The 25,085-nt window shown below is 33.0% G+C and overlaps 1 protein-coding gene and 3 non-coding genes across 4 annotated transcripts in view; 1 reads left to right on the top strand and 3 right to left on the bottom strand.

The window, feature by feature from the left end:
- Positions 1-338: 338 nt before the first annotated feature.
- LOC149409579 (5S ribosomal RNA) lies at positions 339-457 on the bottom strand. Its single transcript, XR_016305155.1, has one exon. It is a non-coding gene; the product is annotated as a 5S ribosomal RNA (ribosomal RNA).
- A 323-nt stretch (positions 458-780) lies between these two features.
- Positions 781-899, bottom strand: LOC149409578 (5S ribosomal RNA). Its single transcript, XR_016305154.1, has one exon. It is a non-coding gene; the product is annotated as a 5S ribosomal RNA (ribosomal RNA).
- Positions 900-1,222: 323 nt separating this feature from the next.
- On the bottom strand, positions 1,223-1,341 carry LOC149409577 (5S ribosomal RNA). The gene has a single exon (XR_016305153.1). It is a non-coding gene; the product is annotated as a 5S ribosomal RNA (ribosomal RNA).
- Positions 1,342-13,581: 12,240 nt separating this feature from the next.
- Positions 13,582-25,085, top strand: part of LOC149409576 (uncharacterized) — a 43,526-nt gene continuing 32,022 nt past the window's right edge. The window contains exons 1-2 of the mRNA XM_089649730.1: positions 13,582-13,603; positions 14,573-14,628. Coding sequence (XP_089505856.1) covers positions 14,614-14,628 — 15 coding nt within the window. The 5' untranslated portion in view covers positions 13,582-13,603; positions 14,573-14,613. The remainder of the gene's footprint in view (positions 13,604-14,572; positions 14,629-25,085) is intronic.

Below are 25,085 nucleotides of genomic sequence, written 5' to 3'. Positions count from 1 at the left end.
AACGAAAATGCGGGACCGATTAAAGTTCATTTGATCTAGTCAAAGTTTTGAAGTAAAATATAAATGCTTCTTAGCTCATCTCGACAACTGGCGTTGGTGGTGTAATGGTCAGCGTAGTTGCTTTCCAAGCAGTTGATCCGAGTTCGATTCTCGGCCATCGCACATTATTTTTTTGTTTTTAACGCCTTTTTTTTTTTCAATGGTTGACCATAATATCAATCCACTAAGTAATATTTTAGGCCTGTAGCATACTTGAAAAGTTAAAGAATGATATAAAATTTTTTATGATGTTAACGATAAAAAAATAAAAAAAAAACATAAAATTACCATAAAAAATGGGCCAACGGCACGCGGTGTTCCCAAGCGGTCACCCATCCAAGTACTGACCGCGCCCAATGTTGCTTAACTTCGGTGATCGGACGAGAACCGGTGTGTTCAACATGGTATGGTCGTTGGCAAACGCTAAACAATATTAATTTCTATTCTACCTGCCAATAAATATATGAAAATTAGTATAAAAAAGCACTAATAATACTGAAAACATTAGCAAGGTGTGTGCGACGTTGATAAAAATAATCATTACATACGCGCTTGAAAAAGATCGTAATTACATCCATAACTTTGCAGGAATTTTTTTTTTCAATGGTTGACCATAATATCAATCCACTAAGTAATATTTTAGGCCTGTAGCATACTTGAAAAGTTAAAGAATTTTATGATATTATTAATGATAGTAACGATAAAAAAATAAAAAAAAACATGAAATTACCATAAAAAATGGGCCAACGGCACGCGGTGTTCCCAAGCGGTCACCCATCCAAGTACTGACCGCGCCCAATGTTGCTTAACTTCGGTGATCGGACGAGAACCGGTGTGTTCAACATGGTATGGTCGTTGGCAAACGCTAAACAATATTAATTTCTATTCTACCTGCCAATAAATATATGAAAATTAGTATAAAAAAGCCCTAATAATACTGAAAACATTAGCAAGGTGTGTGCGACGTTGATAAAAATAATCATTACATACGCGCTTGAAAAAGATCGTAATTACATCCATAACTTTGCAGGAATTTTTTTTTTCAATGGTTGACCATAATATCAATCCACTAAGTAATATTTTAGGCCTGTAGCATACTTGAAAAGTTAAAGAATTTTATGATATTATTAATGATAGTAACGATAAAAAAATAAAAAAAAACATGAAATTACCATAAAAAATGGGCCAACGGCACGCGGTGTTCCCAAGCGGTCACCCATCCAAGTACTGACCGCGCCCAATGTTGCTTAACTTCGGTGATCGGACGAGAACCGGTGTGTTCAACATGGTATGGTCGTTGGCAAACGCTAAACAATATTAATTTCTACTCTACCTGCCAATAAATATATGAAAATTAGTATAAAAAAGCCCTAATAATACTGAAAACATTAGCAAGGTGTATGCGACGTTGATAAAAATAATCATTACATACGCGCTTGAAAAAGATCGTAATTACATCCATAACTTTGCAGGAATTTTTTGAAGTGAAACTTCTTTACGCGCGTCATGCAATTTCGAGGACCGGAGTAAAACCGACTCATGACCGTGACGAAAAAACGGGATCATTTCGCTATAGGAGCCTAGCTAATATTATATACCTAGTTTAACTCACTCTCCTAACTCATCTTCGCTGTCTACAGGCAGAGCGCACGACTGTGGTCGTGAAGAACCGAGGTTCGATCCCCGCTTTAACTAATTTTTTTTTTCTTTTTTTATAACTTTTAATTTTTTTTATCACATGCTACTTATAAATATGTCAATAGACAGAAAAAAAGAGAGAATGAAATGAAAAGAGAGAGAGAGAAGAATACTAGAAGTTTCACTTCTGTCTTGCGTAGGCTTGACACACCCATTTTTTTTAATTTTTCCACGTTATTTTATTTTTGACCTTTACCGGTTTACGCCTATTTTGGCGATTAATTTGATATTTTTTAATAGTTTAAATTATCAAATTGATCTAGAAAACCAATATAATAATGCCTGCTGGTAATAACCATATAATTGGATATTCATTTGTGAAACTATTAAACTATTGGAATAAGTCCGTTATTATGTTCCTTATTTTACATTCAACAATGGAGTGTTGGTACCAACCCTGATGTATGGCAGTGAGGCATGAAACTGGCAGAATAAGAATGAAAGTAGGCTGGATGCTGTGGATTTTGTTATGTGAAACCGTACAAGAGTCCCAACTGCTCCCAACCGTGTGGAACCAGTGAGACTATGGCATCCCCAATTGAAGGTAGTGGGGAGGGGAAGGAGATGTTTAAGAGGAAGGTGGCTATTCAGATCTGGTCACCAAACACGGCTAAACCCATTTCAAGCAACGTTTCAATACCGAATGGTGATCTTGCACCAGGGCGATACTGAGACGCGATACATTCCACTCTGGAAAGTGCGACAAATTATTAAAAAAAAAAAAAAAAATATGTTAACTCCACACAAGAGGCCCTGAAGAAAATAATTTCCCTCAGGGCTTATGTCATCTTTGGGAATGCTGTGTGGAGGGTCTTTTTGTGGAGAGGAAGTAGTGAACATGGGTCTTGAAGAGTCCCATGTTGTAGGAGGGAGGAAACACAGAGGCCGGCAGTTCGTTCCACAGCCGAGCTGTTGAACTTAAGAACGAATCGTAGAAGCGACCCGTTCTCATGTGACAAGTGTCAACTGTGTACAAATGTTGGGCGCGCGTTTGGCGTGTATCCCGACTACGCACCGGTGCCGAAGGGATCAATGACGCTAGTTCCTCAGAGCATCTTCCATTGTAATACCGATAGAACAAGGACAGCATACCTACCTGACGCCTGTGCTCTAAAGATTGCAGTCCGTTTGTTAAGATTGGGGAATCTATCAAACGGACCGCCCGTTTCTGCACAGAGTCAAGGGTTTTTTTCAGGTATTTTGGGGCTCCGGACCAGAGATGGCTGCCAAATTTGACAGTAGGGCGCACTTGCAAAGTATCATTTTAAATGAGTAATTTGTGAAATAACACAAATTAATCAAATAAAACTTACTTCGCGACTTGCTAGTCGAGAGCCTTACCCCTCGACCAAGTAGGCTGTCACATGAAAAACGTTTAAAAAATTTCACCTTAAATTGAAAACATGTTAATAACCAATTAAATATTTTTATTGAATAGCCATTTCTTAAATTTATTTGCACATTGATAACTGAATTTCTATTTTTTTCAACATTTCTTCTAGAACAACAAACAAAACAAGAATGTCGATTTGAGCAGAGCGATGTTTTCGTTTCTTAACACTGTATATTTTTTTGGTTTATGGACTTTACTGGAAACACTTGGAGCGTTTTTTTATTTTGAATCACAAAACATGCTTTTTATAATATCAACGTTGACAATAACAATTTATTGATGACGGGCCCGACCCTTGTACAAATAAACACTGTTTACTGTAATAAATTTCTGAAGGAAAGAACACTTTTTGACTGGTAACAGTCCCTTTATAGGTTAAAATACTAAACCATTGACAGATTCGGAAATACACAATGAAAAAGAAGCAACTGTTTATCGACAGGGTTAGAGCTCTAGAACGTTAGTGCAGATTCACACTATTTCTAATAATCAATTATTCAAACAATCCATAGATGGCGACTGTATCCAGAATTATTAAGAACTTATCATTTACAAAATTAAACAAACACATTACAAACTGTATTGATTTTTTACATGAGTAACAACAAAAAATTATAGTTTATTGTCAGTGAAAATGAAAAAAACAAATTCTTCACAAGTAAATGCGTAAGCAAGTATATTTTATGTTTTGGAGTTATTACACGAATTATTAATTAAAAATAATATTTAGTCACGTTCCAGTGTGGAAGATACTCTCAGTATCGCCCTGGTGTAAGACCACCATTCAGAATTAAAACTTGTCTTGAAATAGCTTTAGCCGTGATTGGTGACCAGATCTGAATAGCCAGGCACTCCCGCACTTTCATATTTTCCATTTCATTCACCTCCCCACTACCTTCAGCCTCATAAGATACCCCAATCGTGGATGCCATAGAATCACCAGCTCCAGATGGTTGGGAGCATTTGGGACTTTTTTTTATTTGAACAATGACATTGACTGTACTAAACTTCTGTCCCTTATTAACTTTAACATACCTTTGAGACGTACACGACATACAGTGCTATTTCACACGATTAATTATAAAACAAATGCAGCATCTAATTCGCCAAATAACCGAGTTCTTCATACTCTAAATAATAATTGTCTTAACTCTAACATTGACATATTTTCAGATTCACTGCCCAAATTCAAACGTGGCATCATGTCAATACTTTAAACTGTTCAATGCGCATACATACAGACACACACACACACAAACACTCACACATACATTACACACGTCACACACACACTTATAAACTACACAAGTCATAAACATACCACTTAGCAGACATTACAAGGAAACATATCATAGGTACACAACATGAAGTATCTTATTCCCGTATATTGTTTCATCTCTGTAATATGTAATATATAAACAAATAATTTTCTTACGGACATATTATATATTTTCAATACGATTACTAAATGACATCGCAAGTCTTTGCAGAACCATAGATGGTGCTATGCCCTCTCTGCCTACACATTCAGAGACTTGCAGTTGAGGTATACACGAATAGCGTGATGAAAAAGCATTAGTACATAGTAGGTGGGAAGGAATGCACTAGAATGACTAAGACTCGATTGTTGTAAAAGGAGTCGTAACATGTAATGATATTTTTTGAATCATTAAAGACCATATTATCGACTCTCAAATGAGTTATCTTTTAGATATCTTTGAGTTATCTTTGAGTAATCCTTGAGTTATCTTTGAGTTATCTTTGAGTAATATTTGAGTTATCTTTGAGTTATCACTCTGTTATATTAATTTTTTAAATATCATTCAATTCTTACTATTACTACCTACAATAAAAAAATCTTATTTTTGGGATAACTTAGTGGGTAAAACCTCAGATTGGTATATTTAATTATTGAAGACAATATTAACGAATCTCAAGAAACAGATGTGAAACATAAAATACAGATAAAATATTTTTTTGCGGAATGTAATATAATAATTTAATGAAATTAGAATAACGCTTAAAATAATTTAAAGATAACACAAATATAACTCAAAGAAAACTTGAAGAGAACTTAAAATCAACATAATATAGATTAATCAAGGATAACTTAAAAATAACTCAACGATGACTTAAGGATCCATAACACTTATCCGGGGAAGAGTTTGTCATATGTAAAATAACTTACATATATCTTAAAGACAACTTAAAGAAAACTCAAAGATAATTTATAGATAACTTACCATTATCAAAGATAACTTGAAGATCTGTATTACACGGCAGGGGCAAGAGTTTCTCATAAGTATTATTAATCAATAATAATGAAGCAATTGCGTCATATTTTTTTAAATACGCCGATAGAGATATACACGGTTTTCCAATAAGAGGTGTTATTTTGATATTCAATCGTAAAATATCAATGATTTAGTTGCTTTTGTAGCATCTAGCGCCATCTTTTTGAAAGTAAACTTTGTCCAGACCAATATCATCCAATTCCGGCCATAAAAAATCATTAATCATCTCTCGATAGCGCAATCCATTCACTGTAACTGTTGCTCCAGCCTCATTTTCGAAAAAGTAAGGTTCAATGACTCCGCTGGACCGTAAACCGCACGAAACAGTCACACGTTGAAGAAAAAGAGTCTTTTCAACAATAACTCTTGGGTTTTCCGACCCCCAGATGCGACAATTTTGCTTGTTAATGAAGCCACCGAGGTGGAAATGGGCCTCATCACTCATTTGATTCACTTAAGTGAATTTTAATAATTTCAATACGTTGTCGAAGCGTATATCGTTCCATTTATATTAATGGCGTAGTTTTTACTTGTCAAATGTTAAAAAATGACAGCTTCAAAAGTAACATCTACCGAAATAACGGGCTATTCAAAATAACACCTCTTATTGGAAATCCCTGTACATGAGAATGATTTGTTGTTTCTGGCTAATTTCACTATCGGCAGCGCACGAGCCTGCATTTTTGTACATTAAAATTAGCAAAGTGAAATGTTTTGTTAAATACACAGATGGCATTCATGTGCTAGTTTCTTTTGCTCAATGATATTGACCCTAGAATTACTAATTAACTCAAAGGCTAGTCGTGTATGTTAATAATACCATTAATATAAATCAAAATGTCATTCGTACTAGGACACGTTCCGTCATCTCTTGAAAATCTATTTATATCTGAATTTAGTATTGGATATGGGTTTAATGGCATCCCAATAAGGTACTAGAACTAATTTTTGTGGGGTGTGGTGCAGAAGAGAACAATAAACAAGGCCCTGGAGGTTATTATTTCTGGGACCATCGATCGTCAAAAAAAAAAAAAAAATCATAAAAAAAAACATTGTGCACACCACCATGTAAGCAAAATAATCGACAAGTTTCAAAACTAATGGTTTCTTATATGTGATTTGATATTTTCACGGCAAAAAGCATTGTAGAGCAACACGGCATAATATCACAAAAATAAATAACTACAGTAGTTTCTTCGTCAGGATAATGAACATAATTTATTATTTATTTATTTTTTGGAACAACTTTATTGAGTAAAACCTCAAATTGTAATATTTAATTATTGAAGACAGTGTTAGAGATTTCTAAACGAAAATCTGAAACAGAAAAATCAGAAAAGGATACGGTCACATCAAGGACTCGAACCCAGAACCCTTGCCTTGCCGGGGCACCGCTCTACCACTGAGCTAATAGGACCCTATCCTCTTCGGTCACTTTTAACTGTATCATACTTCGAATTAGAACTACCAACATTGTCTTATGATCGCAAAATCCTTGCGATCGCAAGAATCTTGCGATCATACATAAAGATGGTTGGTTGCCAATAAAAAATGTGCGGTGAAAAAATAAGAAATGAAATGAAATAATGAAAATTGAAATCAGATTTTTTAAATTTGTAAATGCAGTTGTCCGTTCGTAATATTAAAATCTAAAACACACTTTCATCTACTTTCTAAACAAGTCATTCATTTTGGTGTACATTCAAAAATAGCGAATTTATTAGTCAATAATTCTGACAACAAACACGATGTTTTCTGACAGAAACTGTCGATGCAGTGATGCCAACATGCGTAGATCTGCGGCTTGCCTCTAAAAACAGCCGATGCAGTGATGCCAACGCGCGTAGATCTGCGGCGTGCATCTAAAAACAGCCGATGCAGTGATGCCAACGCGCGTAGATCTGCGGCGTGCCTCTAAAAACAGCCGATACAGTGATGCCAACCAAGCAGGAAGTTTTGAAGGGATAACATTTTATTAATTTTCAATTAAAGATTTATTAAATCTATGTATTTAAATAATATGTAATAAAACTTAGGTATATATTCTGAATCAGCGTTTTTTGACCTATATGAATATATATTTTTAAAGCCATAATATTTTTCACTGGAGTTCCTTATTCGTGGTGGAATCCCATTATTTTATTTGTTTTAACGCCTAGCCGGGCTTTTACGTGGATTTTAAAAACAGAATGAGCTATCGAATAAACTGATAAAACTGAATACAAAAAAAAATATTAGTAAAACATGTAACAGTAACATAAAATAATATAGAAACAAGAACATATAAGACTAATCACTAAAACTACATTACCATAGTTATTCTTATATGTAGTATCCAACAAATTGCTGGTATAGATTACGCTTAATTCTTTAATTGTGTCATTAAATATATCAATAGTACCCCCAAACTTGTTGCCCAGATCGTGCATACAATAGGTTAGTGAGTGTGTCTAATACTTGATTGTGTGTGTATTGCAGAAGAATGTTATATTTTGCTTTGTTTACCTAGCCAGCACATGGAATTTAATAGTGGCAACTATGGCAGGACTATCAATTAAGTTGTTAATTACTCAGTGTAACACAACCAGGTCTGACATTACTCATATCAGACAGTGTTATTAGATGGAATTGATTCATCAAACCGACATAATTAATGTATTTAATTATGTCGGTTAGAGTGAACTTTATATAAAGGGGACCAAATAGGTGAATTATATTCCACTTGACTTCTGACTAATGAAATATAGAAGGTTCTCGTACAATCTAAGGACTTAAAATTAGTTACAAGTTCTGCAAAGGATGCCAAGCATCTTTAAAGCCTTATTGGTTATATAGTTGATGTGTGCAATGAATGACAAGTTTTCATCTAATATTACACCCAACTCACGAACTTGTGACATTGGTATTAATTTAATATTATGTATATTCTTAAATTAATATTATTTTTTTTTAATTTTTCCACGTTATTTTATTTTTGACCTTTACCGGTTTACGCCTATTTTGGCGATTAATTTGATATTTTTTAATAGTTTAAATTATCAAATTGATCTAGAAAACCAATATAATAATGCCTGCTGGTAATAACCATATAATTGGATATTCATTTGTGAAACTATTAAACTATTGGAATAAGTCCGTTATTATGTTCCTTATTTTACATTCAACAATGGAGTGTTGGTACCAACCCTGATGTATGGCAGTGAGGCATGAAACTGGCAGAATAAGAATGAAAGTAGGCTGGATGCTGTGGATTTTGTTATGTGAAACCGTACAAGAGTCCCAACTGCTCCCAACCGTGTGGAACCAGTGAGACTATGGCATCCCCAATTGAAGGTAGTGGGGAGGGGAAGGAGATGTTTAAGAGGAAGGTGGCTATTCAGATCTGGTCACCAAACACGGCTAAACCCATTTCAAGCAACGTTTCAATACCGAATGGTGATCTTGCACCAGGGCGATACTGAGACGCGATACATTCCACTCTGGAAAGTGCGACAAATTATTAAAAAAAAAAAAAAAAATATGTTAACTCCACACAAGAGGCCCTGAAGAAAATAATTTCCCTCAGGGCTTATGTCATCTTTGGGAATGCTGTGTGGAGGGTCTTTTTGTGGAGAGGAAGTAGTGAACATGGGTCTTGAAGAGTCCCATGTTGTAGGAGGGAGGAAACACAGAGGCCGGCAGTTCGTTCCACAGCCGAGCTGTTGAACTTAAGAACGAATCGTAGAAGCGACCCGTTCTCATGTGACAAGTGTCAACTGTGTACAAATGTTGGGCGCGCGTTTGGCGTGTATCCCGACTACGCACCGGTGCCGAAGGGATCAATGACGCTAGTTCCTCAGAGCATCTTCCATTGTAATACCGATAGAACAAGGACAGCATACCTACCTGACGCCTGTGCTCTAAAGATTGCAGTCCGTTTGTTAAGATTGGGGAATCTATCAAACGGACCGCCCGTTTCTGCACAGAGTCAAGGGTTTTTTTCAGGTATTTTGGGGCTCCGGACCAGAGATGGCTGCCAAATTTGACAGTAGGGCGCACTTGCAAAGTATCATTTTAAATGAGTAATTTGTGAAATAACACAAATTAATCAAATAAAACTTACTTCGCGACTTGCTAGTCGAGAGCCTTACCCCTCGACCAAGTAGGCTGTCACATGAAAAACGTTTAAAAAATTTCACCTTAAATTGAAAACATGTTAATAACCAATTAAATATTTTTATTGAATAGCCATTTCTTAAATTTATTTGCACATTGATAACTGAATTTCTATTTTTTTAAATATTTATTTAGGTATGCTCTTTGATTCTGTTGTTTTAATTTGTAAAAGTTTTCGTTATAAAATATTCATCATTTTTACAATAATAACTAACTTATCCCACCGCGTATTGTTATATTTGATCGGTATGTACTAATTTGTCCATTGTTTTAGTAATAATTGGATCATTTATATAGCGCCTTTTAAGTGGAAAATCACCTGAAGGGCGATGTACAATTTATGATGAGTTCCTAGGCTCTATCTAATTTTATTATTTACAAACATTTTAAATAGAAATACATACTTTCCTGGCATCTTTGCGTCTTTGCAAGCAGAGGACACTATAGTAAAAACACTGTACCCTCCATTACAAGTTATTAAATTTATTAGATTTATTATGATAATACATATAATAGTGGCAAAAGTGGAGTTAATATTTATTTTAAAAGACTGATGAATTAAGGACTCTTTAGGACAGGAAAACTTTTATGAAATGACCTTGACAGGCTTGACAGGCAAAGATGCCAAACTAAACGTTTGTCACCAAGTGGGTCTTCTGACGACCTTTCGGTCTTATTTTAAACTATAGATATCCCAATTATTCAGTCAATTATTAATGGTAACTTATGTATTTGGCAGGAATACGTAAAATACTAAATTATATGTCAAGTATTTAAGCTAATATAATGAGGATAGTAATTTTGGGTATTACTACTCCCCCACTTGGCTGCGACATTTTTTAACTTATATTTAAAATATTTATATTGTCAGTATACTTATGAATGAATATCCCGATGAAGAAACTTTATTAAAAACGGGCAACGGGCCAAATTCCGATAAAGTTTTAGTAAATTCGTAATAATATTTTTTCGAGTTTTATACTTCTTATGATGCTATATACTTGTTATAATGCTCCTGTACGATTTACCTTGCATGTAAAAGCCGTCAAGATGAGAACAAACAAATAAATAAATAAATAAATTTTGTCATGTATCACATTTAGCCATTCACATGTAATTTTCTAATTGTTAACATACCTACTAGTTTATTTCTCTTTTATTGCAATGAATTAACTCTACCTTAACTTATCTATTCACCTACCTACCTTTCATATTATGTTTACTTTTATTTTTATTTTTACAGTCCATCTTTTGCCATTTAAAAATGTTTCTGTATGTTATGTCATGTAAAAGCTTGTTATGTAAAAAACTTGTTATGTAAAAGCCCACCAGAGCGTTGAAATTAAATTAAATTAAATTGTATAATATCGGAACAAGTATTCACGCACCAGCATTTTTTTAATTATATAAAATGCGACATTGTTATCAAAAACACGTGCATAGCTAATATTTTATCAAGAAACCTATCAATTCATTTGTTAAGGGCCTGCAATCCCGTTTTAACCGGATAACGAATAATTTGAAGAGATTCTTAAATAAATAAGCATCATTTTTTATCGGTGAGTTTTCTCCGCGCGTTGATAGTAATATTATTGAACTAACTAACTAACCATCACGCCGTTTCCCCGCAGGGGTAGGCAGAGAGGACGGATCACCAAACAATTCGGTCTTGGCACACACTCCTTGCCTCATTCACATTCATACATCGTCTCATACATACTCTTCTATTATTCTGAAACTTGACATGCCCCGCCTCAAGAATCTGATTCACTCGATCGTGCCATGTCTTCCTCATATATCCTCCTTACACTCCTTTCTTCGCTCATTCGCTCTACATGCACAAACCATCTAAGCGTCCCTTTCTTAATCTTACTCATTACGCTTACATCAGCCTTGCACTCTTTGCGGATCTCCAAATTCCTCACACGATCATACATGGTTTTACCACACATGCGCCTCAGGGATCTAATATCAACAGCATTCAATTGTTATTGAAAATAATCATATAAACAAAGTTACTTATTCTGATTTAATTAAAATAAATATATAATAGCTTAAAAATTATCATTACGGCGATGCACTACGTTGTGTAATATTTTAAATCGAGCCGCTATCAATAACACACCTTACGTAGATGGCGATAAGGCTTAAATTTCCGCTTAACACCATCTACCTTTTTTGATTTATGCAAGAAAAAAGATGGCCAAAAAGTGCCTTTTATTTTATTTTGTGGATGTTCAGGCACAAATATTTAAATGTTTTTCGATCATTTTATAAATAACTTAATTTACACATTATAATAAAACCATAACCGAAAATGGGTTTGTAAGTAGGAGATTTTGAACCTTAAACAGTTTTCATAGGCCTTGTACATTATTTTTTTCTGGGCTTATAAAAAGACTTCTAAAAATACTCGATTCTTTCAAAGGCCGAGATGTATTCTACTCGCATTATTTAATCAAAGCATCTGAAACATTTCTAGGCGACCAAATTTTCAAACCAAAAACCCGTGATTTTGCATTACTACGTAATGCATCGCCTTAAACAGTAAAAGTTATTCCAACAATTTTAAATGAAAATCTCAGAAAAACTAGATTTCCAGGTTATTCATAACTCGGGAATGTTTGTTGTTGTATAATTAAAAAATAGTTATATAATTATTACATTAACATTTAAACTACCAAGTAAATAAAATACTTAAGTCCTGCGTAACTGATGACGACCTGCATGGTCTAAGGGGTAAGGCTCTCGACTAGCAATCCGAAAATCTCGGGTTCAAATCCCGGCGTGCGCAAGTAAATTTTATTTGATGAATTTGTATTATTTCACAAGTTGTTCATTAAAAATAATATATAGTATACTTCCGACATGTTCCAGAGTGGAAAATACTCTCAGTATCGCCCTGGTGTAAGATCGCAATCCAGAACTAAAACTTGAAATGGTGACCAGATCTGAATGGCAACCTTCCTCTATCCCATCTCCTTCCCCTCCCCAATACCTTCAGCCTCAAAAGATACTCCAATTGGGGATCGCATGGTATCAGTGACTCCAGTCAATTGGGATCAGTCGGGACTATTCTGTGGTATTCACATTTAAAAAAATATATAAAGAAACTCTGGTTCAATGAAATCGAATTCGGTTTGAATTTAAGTGTCGTTTACAAAATCGGAACTGATGCGTGATTTTATTCAGACTTGTGATAAAATTATTTAATTTATTATTTTCAAAATTGGAACTGATTTGTCAATAATTCACTCTCTCATCCCTAACGCAGGGGTTGTTCTATATATTTTAATCCATATTGGTACAGCGAACTATAATTTTTTTTAATCATATAGAAGGAAGATAAAAGACAAATTGACGATGTATGATAGAGGTAAGTTTTTAAGATTCTCACGGCAAAAGCCATTTTTGTTGTTTGTTTTTGGGGTGTTATGCCGTTTTGCGCTAACTCCTTCTTTAGCCGACGTTTCGGACAGCGTAGCAGTGTCCATCATCAGGGCAGATCCGGTAGATCCGAAGATGTGTAAATTTTGGTTGTCGAGTTTTGAGTTTGGACGGGCCCAGGCCACAAACAAATAAGCACAAACTCGACAACCAAAATTTACACATCTTCGGATCTACCGGATCTGCCCTGATGATGGACACTGCAACGCTGTCCGAAACGTCGGCTAAAGAAGGAGTTAGCGCAACACGGCATAACACCCCAAAAACAAACAACAAAAATGTATGATAGAGTTCTGTGATTGTCTATCCTTTCTGAGGGGTACCTCAGGATAAACGACATGATGATAAAATACTTAGTTTTCACATTTTCTTCTCCCCAAAACACGCAAGCCCACATCAAAGCATCTCCCATAAAAACAAAAACAAATGAACATAAAATTGGGAAAAAGCGGGAAATCCTCCCATTGGTCGACTGCAACCTCGGGTGAATGCAGATCGGAAAGCCACTGGGTATATAAGGACGCGATCTTCTTTCCATAATCAGTCTCAATTCAACGTTCGTGTCGAGTGCGCGAAGGTCGGTCCCTACTCAATATTAGTACTACGATACATAACCTAAAAATTGATACTTAAACGGCGGGAAACTTTAAACATAATTGATTAGTCGTTTTAACGTCAGTAAATTATTGATATTTGAGGAAAAATTATGAAAAAAATCGTTTGTTTAAATTCCATTTTAATTGGACTTACGAATTAATCGAAATGTGAATAATGATTGATACGTTCGTTTTATTTTTATGATTATATTGATTAATCAATACACCCACACCTATTTCAATTCATTGTGAATTTGCACATTCACAAAATATAATGTGGGAAAATTCATATGAAAATACTCGTTATATACGAATTGGGATTACAATTAAAATTTAAAAAATCATTGGCAAATAGCTACATAGAATTTTAATTATTTTTGAATATTTGAGCCCTATTGTAAAACAAAATTCGTTAAAAAAATTCTTTGTGCTACTTTTAAATAAATATCTTGACTTTTTTACTTTCCACAAATATAATATCCGTGTATTAGGTAATAAAAAATTTTTTGGAGAAATTCTCCAAATGATTGTGAAAACTTTATCAATCCGTTGCGTAGTTTAGAAGAAATGAGCGCACAAACAGACAGACACAGACAGCGAATTTGTTTAATACTATTTAGAGATTAGAAAAGATTTGTATAAATCCGTAAAACAATAATTGCAGATAACTTTAAATTCATCAATCATTCAAATTGAATCATTAAGTTTGATTAATGACTGAACATCAAAATATTTGTGTACATTTTAAAACCAAAAACAAATAATTGATTTTAGATATCACACCTTCTTGTAATAATTGTAACGTTTATGGCTTACTATTTAAAAAGGTGTTAAAAAACAAGTCAAGGATAATTTACTAGTATATTCATATCGTAGAACGACTCGCCTCAAATTGATAAATTTAGTGTACGATCTAAATAAAAAATTCAACATTTTTTTCGTATTTACAGAAGTGTCCAGTGATTTCAAGAAAAAAAAGGAATATTTCAAAATGACTTCTTGCAAGGTAAGTCCTTTTCAAATTTATTGTATTACCATTAATACACCCCACACCATAAAACTACTATAATACAATTACTTGTTGGTAATAATGCTAACACTACTGTTGGTAATAGGCATAAAAATCGCCTGGGAAAAAGATGCTGGAAACGGTCGATTTGTGAGTGAATTTAAATAGAATTTTTTAAAAGTTTTTTCTTAAATACTTAATGAAAAGATAGTTCACGTTTATTTGTCTAGTCTGTAGTAAGTTTGTCTGGTTTATCTAGTTAATACAATGACTTAATACACTGGTAACTATTGTAGGTAATAGGCATAAAAATTGTCTGGCAAAAAGAGACTGGAACGGTTAATTTTAGCGCAAAGGTGGTTTTTATTTATTTATTTTATGAATATATTTTTAAGAAAGAAAAATGGTTGACAAGGGAAACTGTCACAGAGAATCTTAGTCATTAAATAGAAATAGTTTTTCCTTATACATTACTGATAAATAATATTTATTTTATAGTGGTTTAAGCTTATATATTTTTTGAGTAATTAACAATTATATTTTAATTCTACTCAAGCGAAACGATACGAAAAACTTAAATTTATCCAAAGCATTATTTTGGTATTCATTATTTATACCCATTAGTACTAAAGGTTAATAGAAAATAGTTATTTCACGTTAAGTTTTAATAGTAGTATCGAGATTATAATTATTTTGTAAAACCATATTATCTTAGTAAATCTGGTTAAGTAGCTTAATCTGACTTTACTTGTCAAGATGAGCCCCAAAAAATTTAAACAACAGAAAAATCAAATTTTAAATATAGAATAAAAACAATTTTGTGGTGAAAAATTTCCAATTTTTAAAATAAATTTTTAATCATTTTCTATTAAAATATTACACTGTTGGTAGGTTATTTATAACTATTCAGAATTATTGACACAATCAGTTCCATTTTCAAATAAATTCACTCATAATTCCAACTTAAATTCAAATTACAGTTCACTGAACAAGAGTAACAATTGCTCACCTACTGTAAATTGATGATTAATTTGTCGTACTATTATCAAAAGCGCAAATTACGGTTGTATCTATGATTTGCTTTGAATTTAAGTGCGTTCAAGTAACAAAGTACCTACGTAACAGAAAATTACTTTAATAATTGTCTTTTTCAAAATCGGAACTGATGTGTCAAGAATTCAGACTGTCCCGTGAAATTCAAAAATACAAATAAAATTAATTTTCACTACATCCAATGTATTTTTACAGGAGTAAATAATCTCGCGTATAATAATTTTATTAAATTAAGTATGTTGTTATCAAAAAGGTTAAACATTAGCTTTACGTTGAGGAACAGAGCACGTAATAATAAAACTACCACTCGAGCGATTTCTGGCATTTTATGCCAAAAGTTTGCAAAAACATTTTGAGCGATCACTGTCCATAAACTGCCAAATTAATAGAACCTAAAAATATAGGATAAACGATGAAATCAATGGAGATTAATTGGCATTAAACCGCAGTTAGCTGTTTCATATGTTTCCATATTAATATTTTGAGGAATGGTTTTAATTAAATAATATGTTAAATGTGTGCATACGATACCAATCGTTCGATGGATATATTATATCTTAGTAAATAAATAAGACCTTGTACACTTTACTCAGCGCAGTAACTAGAAACTAAACGGATGATTCTAATAGTTACTTTTCCTTTCTTTGTAATGCTAATTCTTTTAACGCTTCAGCCATTGTTAGCGCTAGAGGTAGCAAAAACACAAGGAACTCATTACCAAAGACACAAATCATGGTTTTTATCCGTTGTTTATTTTCATTCATTTCAACGCTTAAACAAGGGTGATAATAATTACAATCCCGTATGTGTAAAAAGGCTGGGAAGTTAATTCAAATGACTGAGTATTTAATTGAGCCGTTTTTTCATATAATTGAATAAAATAATACTAAAAAAATTAAACGAAACATGAAACAGAACAAGACAAATAATTCTATTATAAGTCAATGTTGCTTTTGTCATGGTGGAGTAGTTGACAGTGGAATTGAACCCACAACGGCTTGGCGGTAAATCTTATGATTTCATAGAAAATTTCGGTTTAAAATTAAAAATATAATATTTTTACATAACTATTCTGATATTTGTATGCAATTTTTTCTGCCTCACTGCATATGCATACTCTATTCGGGGATGATACATAATACCACTAACGATATTCATAAATTTTTAGTGATGAACAATATTCATAGTTTTCAGTAATTTTTTAGTAGAAAAATTATTTATTGAATAATTTGAATGAACATCTTAATCGTCTGAAATAGGTAAATACATTTTTTTTAATGTGAATACCTCACAAGAGTAGTGGGCAAGAGTAAAATGTCAGTAAAAATACTGTACAAGATTACCAACTGCACCCAATAATAATATTTGGCTAATTTATTTATCGCCGTTTTCGTAAAAAAATCACCTGAACGGTGATTTACAAATATATTTCTTAAATAATTAACACAAGAACTACTCACTTAAAACTAGTGAATTACATCTAAGACTTATATCTAGTGACTTACGACTAAGGCCTGTAAATACTATCTTTAGACTAGGGCTATAACTACTTTCTTAATTACATATAATTACTAAACTTACACTTCTCAAATAATACCGAATCCATTAAATTTCATAATTTTAACTCCCTCCAAACACGACGTCTAATTTTTGATCAAATCTTATTATTTAAAATCCTAAATAATAGACTCACCAGAATTTACCAATTTAATAAATCTTCATATTTCGTCTAGATCAACCCGACAATCTGATTTATTTTATCTACCCTCGTGTAGAACAAACATTCGAAAAAATTCCCCAATTCCTCGTATATGTGCACAATATAATACAAAATTTTACAGCATTGACATTTTTTGTAATAACCTAAAGAAATATCGATATGAAGTAATGCGTACGATCGATTAAATATGAGAGTGTGAAATGTATCGGGAGCATCTCCTATCCTCTTCCTATTTTCCTCTTCCTTTAACACCAAATTAATTTTAAGATATTAAAACTTCATTTCCAATGAACTTTAACATAAGGAACTTCTGTGGCTTGACTTCAGTTTACTTGTATATTTATGTCTATCATTGTATATTATATAAAAGCTGTTTGTTTCTTACAAAATAAATAAATAAATTAATATATATTTACAGTCAGAATTTAGTGAACCATAAAAAATACATTTTTATTTGTTCCCAAAAAAATTACACCAATGAAAGTATTTTAAATTTATTTTTATGTGTAAAGAATATTTTTTTAATTTAAAATGTAAAATTATCTGTTTGCTGTATAAACGCCACGTTTGTTTTCGTTCGTGAATTCGACAGCGTTGACGTTCGTGACAGCCCTCTTACGTTTTCTATGTCATAATGACGTTGTAGCCAGTTGGAATGTGCGGTTTTAAAAATTACAAATTTTTAATCAGAATCAGAAAAATTAACTTTAAATCTTCCACACTATGCATAGATTGTGGTATGTCGGAAAACAGATCGTGTATTATTCTACAGTCTCCATAATCTAAAATCATTACAATCTCTGTACTGGAAACGAAACATCCTTGATCTGGGTCAAGAGATCGCGAGTTCAAAACCAAGAGTTCAAAATAAAATTGATTTAACTTTTATCTTGATTGTTAATTGATAAAACATGTTTAAAACATTAACGTAAAAGCAGATGAACCGTAAATGACTAAAAATAATATTTATGGTGTTTTTACGCATTCAAATTTAAACACGATTTAATTAGTAGGTATTCCTACCACCAATTTTTAATGATAAATTAATATTATTTACAAATGAACCCCGCAATGCTTGGCTAATTCTAATCTCTTTCTCGACTTTTTACTCCATTCAATGTATTGTATACCACAATGTTACTGTTAAAAAAATACATTACATCGACCTTTTTTGACTTCGTATCTCATTCTAGTGCAGACATTGCGTTAAATATTCCTCGGGCGTCCCCGACTTCTCCTACAATTCAAACCACTCTCTAACACTCTTGTCACTAATAAGAACAAACGTTAAAATGTTCAGCTATATCGGTCCATTACTTTACGAGTTTTGAGAGCGCAAACATAGGCAGGCTGAATTTTTATATATTAATAGTTATTTATTTAGAATTAACGGTGCAAGTGCCATTTACATACAAAATAGTTATTGACACTCATAATACAATAAATAACAAAGATAGAAAAGAAAAAATAAAAGATTATAAAAGGAGATAAGACAAAAGAATATATAAGTAAACAAAATAAAAGGATATACATTAGCACAAAGGTAGTTAAAGAAATGAAGAGAAAATATAAATAAAAACCTGTTATGTAGTAACCTCGTAAAAATATTCACTTGTAAATTGGTCAATTAATACTCAATAGAGGCATATAAAAATATCAGCTAACATAGCATAAAGGTTACCAATGGTGTGTAATCATTGATAATGAAACCGCAGTATAATCATCACAGTTATATTCGTACATACTGATTTTTTTTATCTAATGGTGATAACATGAAAGTAAATCAACATTTATATTATTTAAGATTTTCACGGCCAAAAGTATTTTTGTTATTTGTTTTTGGGGTGTTATGCCGTGTTGCGCTAACTCCTTCTTTAGCCAACGTTTATGCAAAATAACACATCTGCCCTGATGATGGACACTGCAATGCTGTCCGAAACGTTGGCTAAAGAAGGAGTTAACGCAACACGGCATAACACCCCAAAAACAAATAACCAAAAAAATTGTCAACAACTTAATTTTTAACTAAGGCAAAAATATCGCCAGTTTACATAAAACCTATTAAACTCAGTTCTCGGACAGGCTAGTAAAATTCATTATCTGACATTTGAAACAGTATGATCATTTCTACTTCTATGGGATTTTTATTGTTGCTTCTGCAATGATGGAGGTCTTAGCAATCGGAGCCTGACATTTATTTGTTCACCCGGCTTCTAACCGGTATTCAAATATAAATTTCTGCCTTGCCTGTCAATTTCTTTTCTAAAACTAAAAAATACATTGTCTATTTTGTTAGAAAATCGGATAAAAACGCTGTTTTCCTACCCATTGCAAGCTCGCTGATTATTGTTGCAGCATCTGCTGCAACAATAAAGACAATGGACCAACAATCAATGTTGTTCATTAAATTACCACTTGCAAACACGATTCAATACACAATAGGCCGGGAAAGCATTGGACAAAGTTTTTGGTATATTTATAACAAGCTGTCATGTAACCGGTATTGCTGGGGGTATTCCTTAGGAGATATAAATATACAAGTGTTGACTTTTTTGTAGGCCTTTTTGAGCTACACAATTCCGTAGAACATTATGTTGATGTACCTCATAAGGCTTAACCAGCGTTAGCAATGAAAATATTTTTTTACGACTTGATGTATCTCAAAACATCGATTTTTCTCTACTTTCTAAAAATATAATATACATGTTTTATATGTATAAACCTTCCGGAAAAAATTCTCTAAATGATAATGAAGACGCTATCAAAATACATGGCGTAGTTTAGAAAAACTAAGTGCACATATAGACAGACATTAAATAAATAAATAAATCAATATTACAATGTGATTTAGAAAACTTTTTATTTTTAAGAACTTTTGAATACATCGTTCATATGTCATATCATTGTATTATTGCATATTTTACATATTCTTATTTTTTCTAAGTTACCACCATGATACGGACATTTGCCTAGTTTGGGGTATTCAAAAAATAAATAAAATCGTTGATGTGTCAAATGCATCCAAAGCATTAATTACGAATCAAACATAGTGGTGATGATCTGGCTTGTAGTCACACAGACCATCAGGGAAATTAATTCCCTATGAAAAAAAATTGGTTGATTATTAAATTCACTCTGCAGGAGAAGTAACAACTTATAATCCAGCCACCAATTACATAAAAACAGAAGACTCGCCAGAAATATCACTCGCATTGAGTTTAGCTCCTTAATCTTCAAATTCGGCAGCGGACTGGTGATCGACACAATAATATTTGCAATCGCAGTATGAAATAATAATCTGTCACCACCAGCTCTCAGGAGAAATTTAGGAATTTAGAATAGTAAAAGAATCAACACATTGTAATTCCAAAGTACTGTCACATTATTGTGACAAAAAATATTTTAATCATTTTAGTCTTAAATCGACCTCTTTTGACAAACGATATAATTCGGATGAATCCATCTGATTAATGCAAAGATGACTGTAATTCATTATCACTCACCTGCAGATCAAATTCTATACAAAACTGACCAAAGATGTCTCTTCTGTCCATTATTCTTAATTTTTAGTTTAAAATTTAATTCAAACTAATTTTAAGTCGACTGCTTCTTCACATAGTCTTTACGATCTTGCTTTCGCTTTCGCCGTGACTAAAAAGAATCTCCGCTGACGCGTTCCTCAATCACATCAATTACTTCATGTCATCCCGTTTCATCTCTTTCACTTTCATTGATAGGTACAGCTCATGTAACATTACAAAATAGACCAAGCGGTTATCTCAACGCAAGTGAAATATATCATTTCTTATTGGTTATCATAGAACAGATATGATTTTTCCTAGAAATGCGATCTGTAACTATTAAAAGGAACACTAATGTCGTCCACTTACGGTTCTAGTGGTAACAATGTTCCTTGTCAAAATATTCCTTGGCGAAGCTTAATTGATTAATCTTTATAACGAATTGGTGAACATTATGAATACCAAAATATATGTTTTAGATAAATTGAAGGTTTTCCTATCGCTTCGCTTGAGTAGAATACAAATAAAATAATAAATTACTCAGTAAAAAATATAAATGCAAACTACTAAAAAAAATATTTTTTCATCAGAAATGTATAAACGCGTAAAGGAAACAAATTTAAAAAATACAGTATTATAGCTAAAATTATCTGTGACAGTTTCACTTCATTAACTTTTTTGCTTTCTTATAAAATTATTTACAAAATAAATAAAAGCCAGTTTTTTGCTTGAAATCGAACGTTTCTAGACTCTGTTTGTCAAGCGATTTTAATGCATATTACCTACAATATAAGGTATATCTAGAATACACACATTTTTGGCTTGTAGCTTCCTCTTAAAATGTCCCCAGTTAAAATGTCCCCAGTTAAAATGTTCCCGGTCAAAATGTCTAACTAACTAACCATTTAACAATAAGGCTGTTTCCCTGTAGGAGTAGGCAGAGATGACGGAACGCCAAACAACCCTGTATTAGCACACTTCTTGCTCATTCAAATTCATACATACTCTTCTGTTATTCCGACTTCTGACGTGGCCCGACTCAAGTGGCTGGATCACTCGTGTTGTGTCTTCTCCGGGCTTCCCAGACTTCTACTATTCACTCCTTTCTTTGTTCATTCACTCTAAATACATGCTTAAACCATCTAAGCATTTTCTTAATCTTAATCATTACGCTTATATCTAACGAGTTAGAAAAGTTAATGTAAAAAAAAATGTAAAGTTAATGTAAAATTACACAAATCGAATACGATCATCGTAAATAAATATAGTGTAGCCTCGAAAGTTATCGTAGTTTGGGAAGTAAGGAAATAAAAACAAAAGTAAGGAATATTTAGATTATTTCGGTCGCACGAATACGCCTACGACACGTTTCTAGCTCTTTATCTCTTCAGTGTATCATATATTTATAATGGTCGTCGTTATTATTTATTTATTTATTACACGCCCTAGTGGGCTTTTCTTTAAAAAAAATACAAGCATTTTGTATCAGATTAAATACTTAAAAATTAATACAGTAAAGAAGAATGTAAACATAATGGCAAAAATGAATCCTCACGCATATAATTTAATTTAAAAGATTCAACAAAACAAAATAGTAGAAGCGGAGAAGTTATATGGGTACATAGGTCTATTTGTGTCTAGAAGAATAAAAGTGATAGAATATACAACATTTATACTGATTAGTTTTCAAATGAAATATATCACCCAGATCAGAATATTTGTTTCCGAGATTGTGAAGTCTCGGAATCGGAGAATTTTGGTAAGCTAGTGTCCTGGTGTTATTGAAGTAAAAAGGTAAGAAATGTCGGCATGATTTTTTGGGAAAATGGATATTGATACATTGAAGTAATTCGGGACAGTCAATTTTAAAATGTAGTATTCTTTGTAACAGTATTAAATCTGAGCTTATTCTTCTTTCTGAAAGTTTCAATAGAGACATTAGAGTATTTTATTATGAATTAATGTGACCTGCATTTGGTTTGGTCTGCGTTGTGTTGACCTGTTTCTGCTGCTCTCTGTTGACCTGTCAATTCATCACATTCTGTAATAATAATAACCTGGTTTATTATGAACTGTCGACCAGAAAATATATTAATTTAAAATTGAGGCTACGTTGCGTAAGTTCTAATGGGAAAAAAACTTGGCGACATGTTTCGCTAATTACCACGGAAGTAAAATTACCTTTCACTGGGCAAAAGATGAATGCACACATTCTGCTGTAATGAGGATTATCGTAAATAAAATTAATATACATCTCCTATACGCCAGCTTCTAGAGTCGAAAGAAAAACCACTAGAAATGTCTAAATATTTGATAATTTTATTCTTTAAACCTTATTACAAAATAATTTATCTGATATGAACCCGGCGTTACTCTGGGAAGAATGCATGGTTTGGGGTTAAGTTTTAAGGTTCTAAATTCTAGTGGGTGCATTTTTAAAATGGAAATGGTTGCGTTATAATTATTATTTGTTTCACTTGATCGTGCCATGTCTTCCTCAGTCGTCTTTGACGTCTTTAACCATTTACTTCCAAGAGATACATTGTCTTCACACCTCTTTTTTCGTTAATAACGTACACACATTAAACTTTTTGATTCATGTCTTTTATATTATACAGGATTTTCCAATAAGAGGTGTTATTTTGATATTCAATTGTAAAAGATCAATGGTTTCGTTGCTTGTGTGGCACGTAGCGTCGTCTTGTTGAAAGTAAACGTTTTTCAGATCAATACCATCCAATTTTGGCCATAGATAATCATTAATCATCTCTCGATAGTGCAATCCATTCACCGTAACTGTTGCTCCAGCCTCATTTTCAAAAAAGTAAGGTCCAATGACTCCGCCGGACTATAAACCACCACCAAACACTCACACGTTGAGAATAGAGAGGCTTTTCAACAATAACTCTTGGGTTTTCCGAGCCCCAGATGCGACAATTTTGCTTGTTGACGAAGCCACCGAGGTGGAAATGGGCCTCATCACTCAAGATGATTAGCATTTGATTCACTCAAGTGAATTTTAATAATTTCCATGCGTTGTTTAAGCGTGTATTGTTCCATTTTTATTAATGTCGTAGTTTCTACTTGTTAAATGTCATAAAATGACAGCTTCAAAAGTAACATCTACCGAAATAGCGGGCTTTTCAAAATAACACCTCTTGTTGGAAAACCCTGTATTGTTCAATTCACGTAAAATCACGAAATCCACATTTTAACTGTTAAAAACTAATTATATCGACTACACATCTCATTCTAGTGCAGAAATAATAAGTTATATATTAATAAGAAGAAATAGAATGTCTTCCCCGGGAGTCCCCGACATGTTCTACCTACTACTGTATTTTTTTTTCTTAATTTGTATAAAGAAATACAAACATTCCCGGGTTATGAATAACCTGAGAATATTTTACAATCTCCTACTACCACCACAGTAATTGGAAAATGTTGCTTGTGTTGTGATGGAGGACTTAGCCAGCCGAGGAATTAAACACACACTACGCCTGTGTGGGACCCAAACGCTATGTCAACTCAGTCACCGACCGGTCAGTTATTAAATTGTTACTTTGGAAAATCTACGTAATATCGATTTTAATTCAATTCCGCTTCTCTTTCCCGTGCAGATATAATGCATAAAGTCTTTCCTGGGCGTCCCCGACTTCTTCTGCAGTTCAAAACACCCTCTATACACTCCTGGACTAATAAGAACAACATTTTCAGCGAAATCAGTCCAGAAGTTTTGTAATCTATAGGGGAAAAATAAAGAAACAATCATTAACCTAATAACGCTGTCAGATAGGCGGATCATCTCTGACCTTGTACTAAATTATTAATAATTGCATTAACAACCCTGAAATTCTCGCCAAAATAAAATTTTACGTACCGACCAGAAATACGAGGCAAAGTGCTACATTTTTCTGTGACAACTTTAAAACCAACTATGAAGCTCATACACCTATAAATAGACTACATCATTTTGGCAATAAATTTGGGAATATTGTAGACATGCTCAAAGATTCCGTATTAGTTATAAAACGAAATCTTTTTAATCACTTTACTGAGATGTATGAATTTACGATTCCGTAGTGAATACACTTTTATTTTTATATTTCTATGTTTCTTAATACCTATTTTGCTTTCCGTAAACCACACTATTAATTTTA

Source organism: Hesperophylax consimilis, chromosome 30 (genome assembly GCF_061612785.1).
Source record: "Hesperophylax consimilis isolate HC1 chromosome 30, BYU_Hcon_1.0, whole genome shotgun sequence".
NCBI lineage: Eukaryota > Metazoa > Arthropoda > Insecta > Trichoptera > Limnephilidae > Hesperophylax > Hesperophylax consimilis.
Note: the sequence above shows the minus strand (reverse complement) of the source record. Positions and strands in the feature narration are given on the sequence as shown.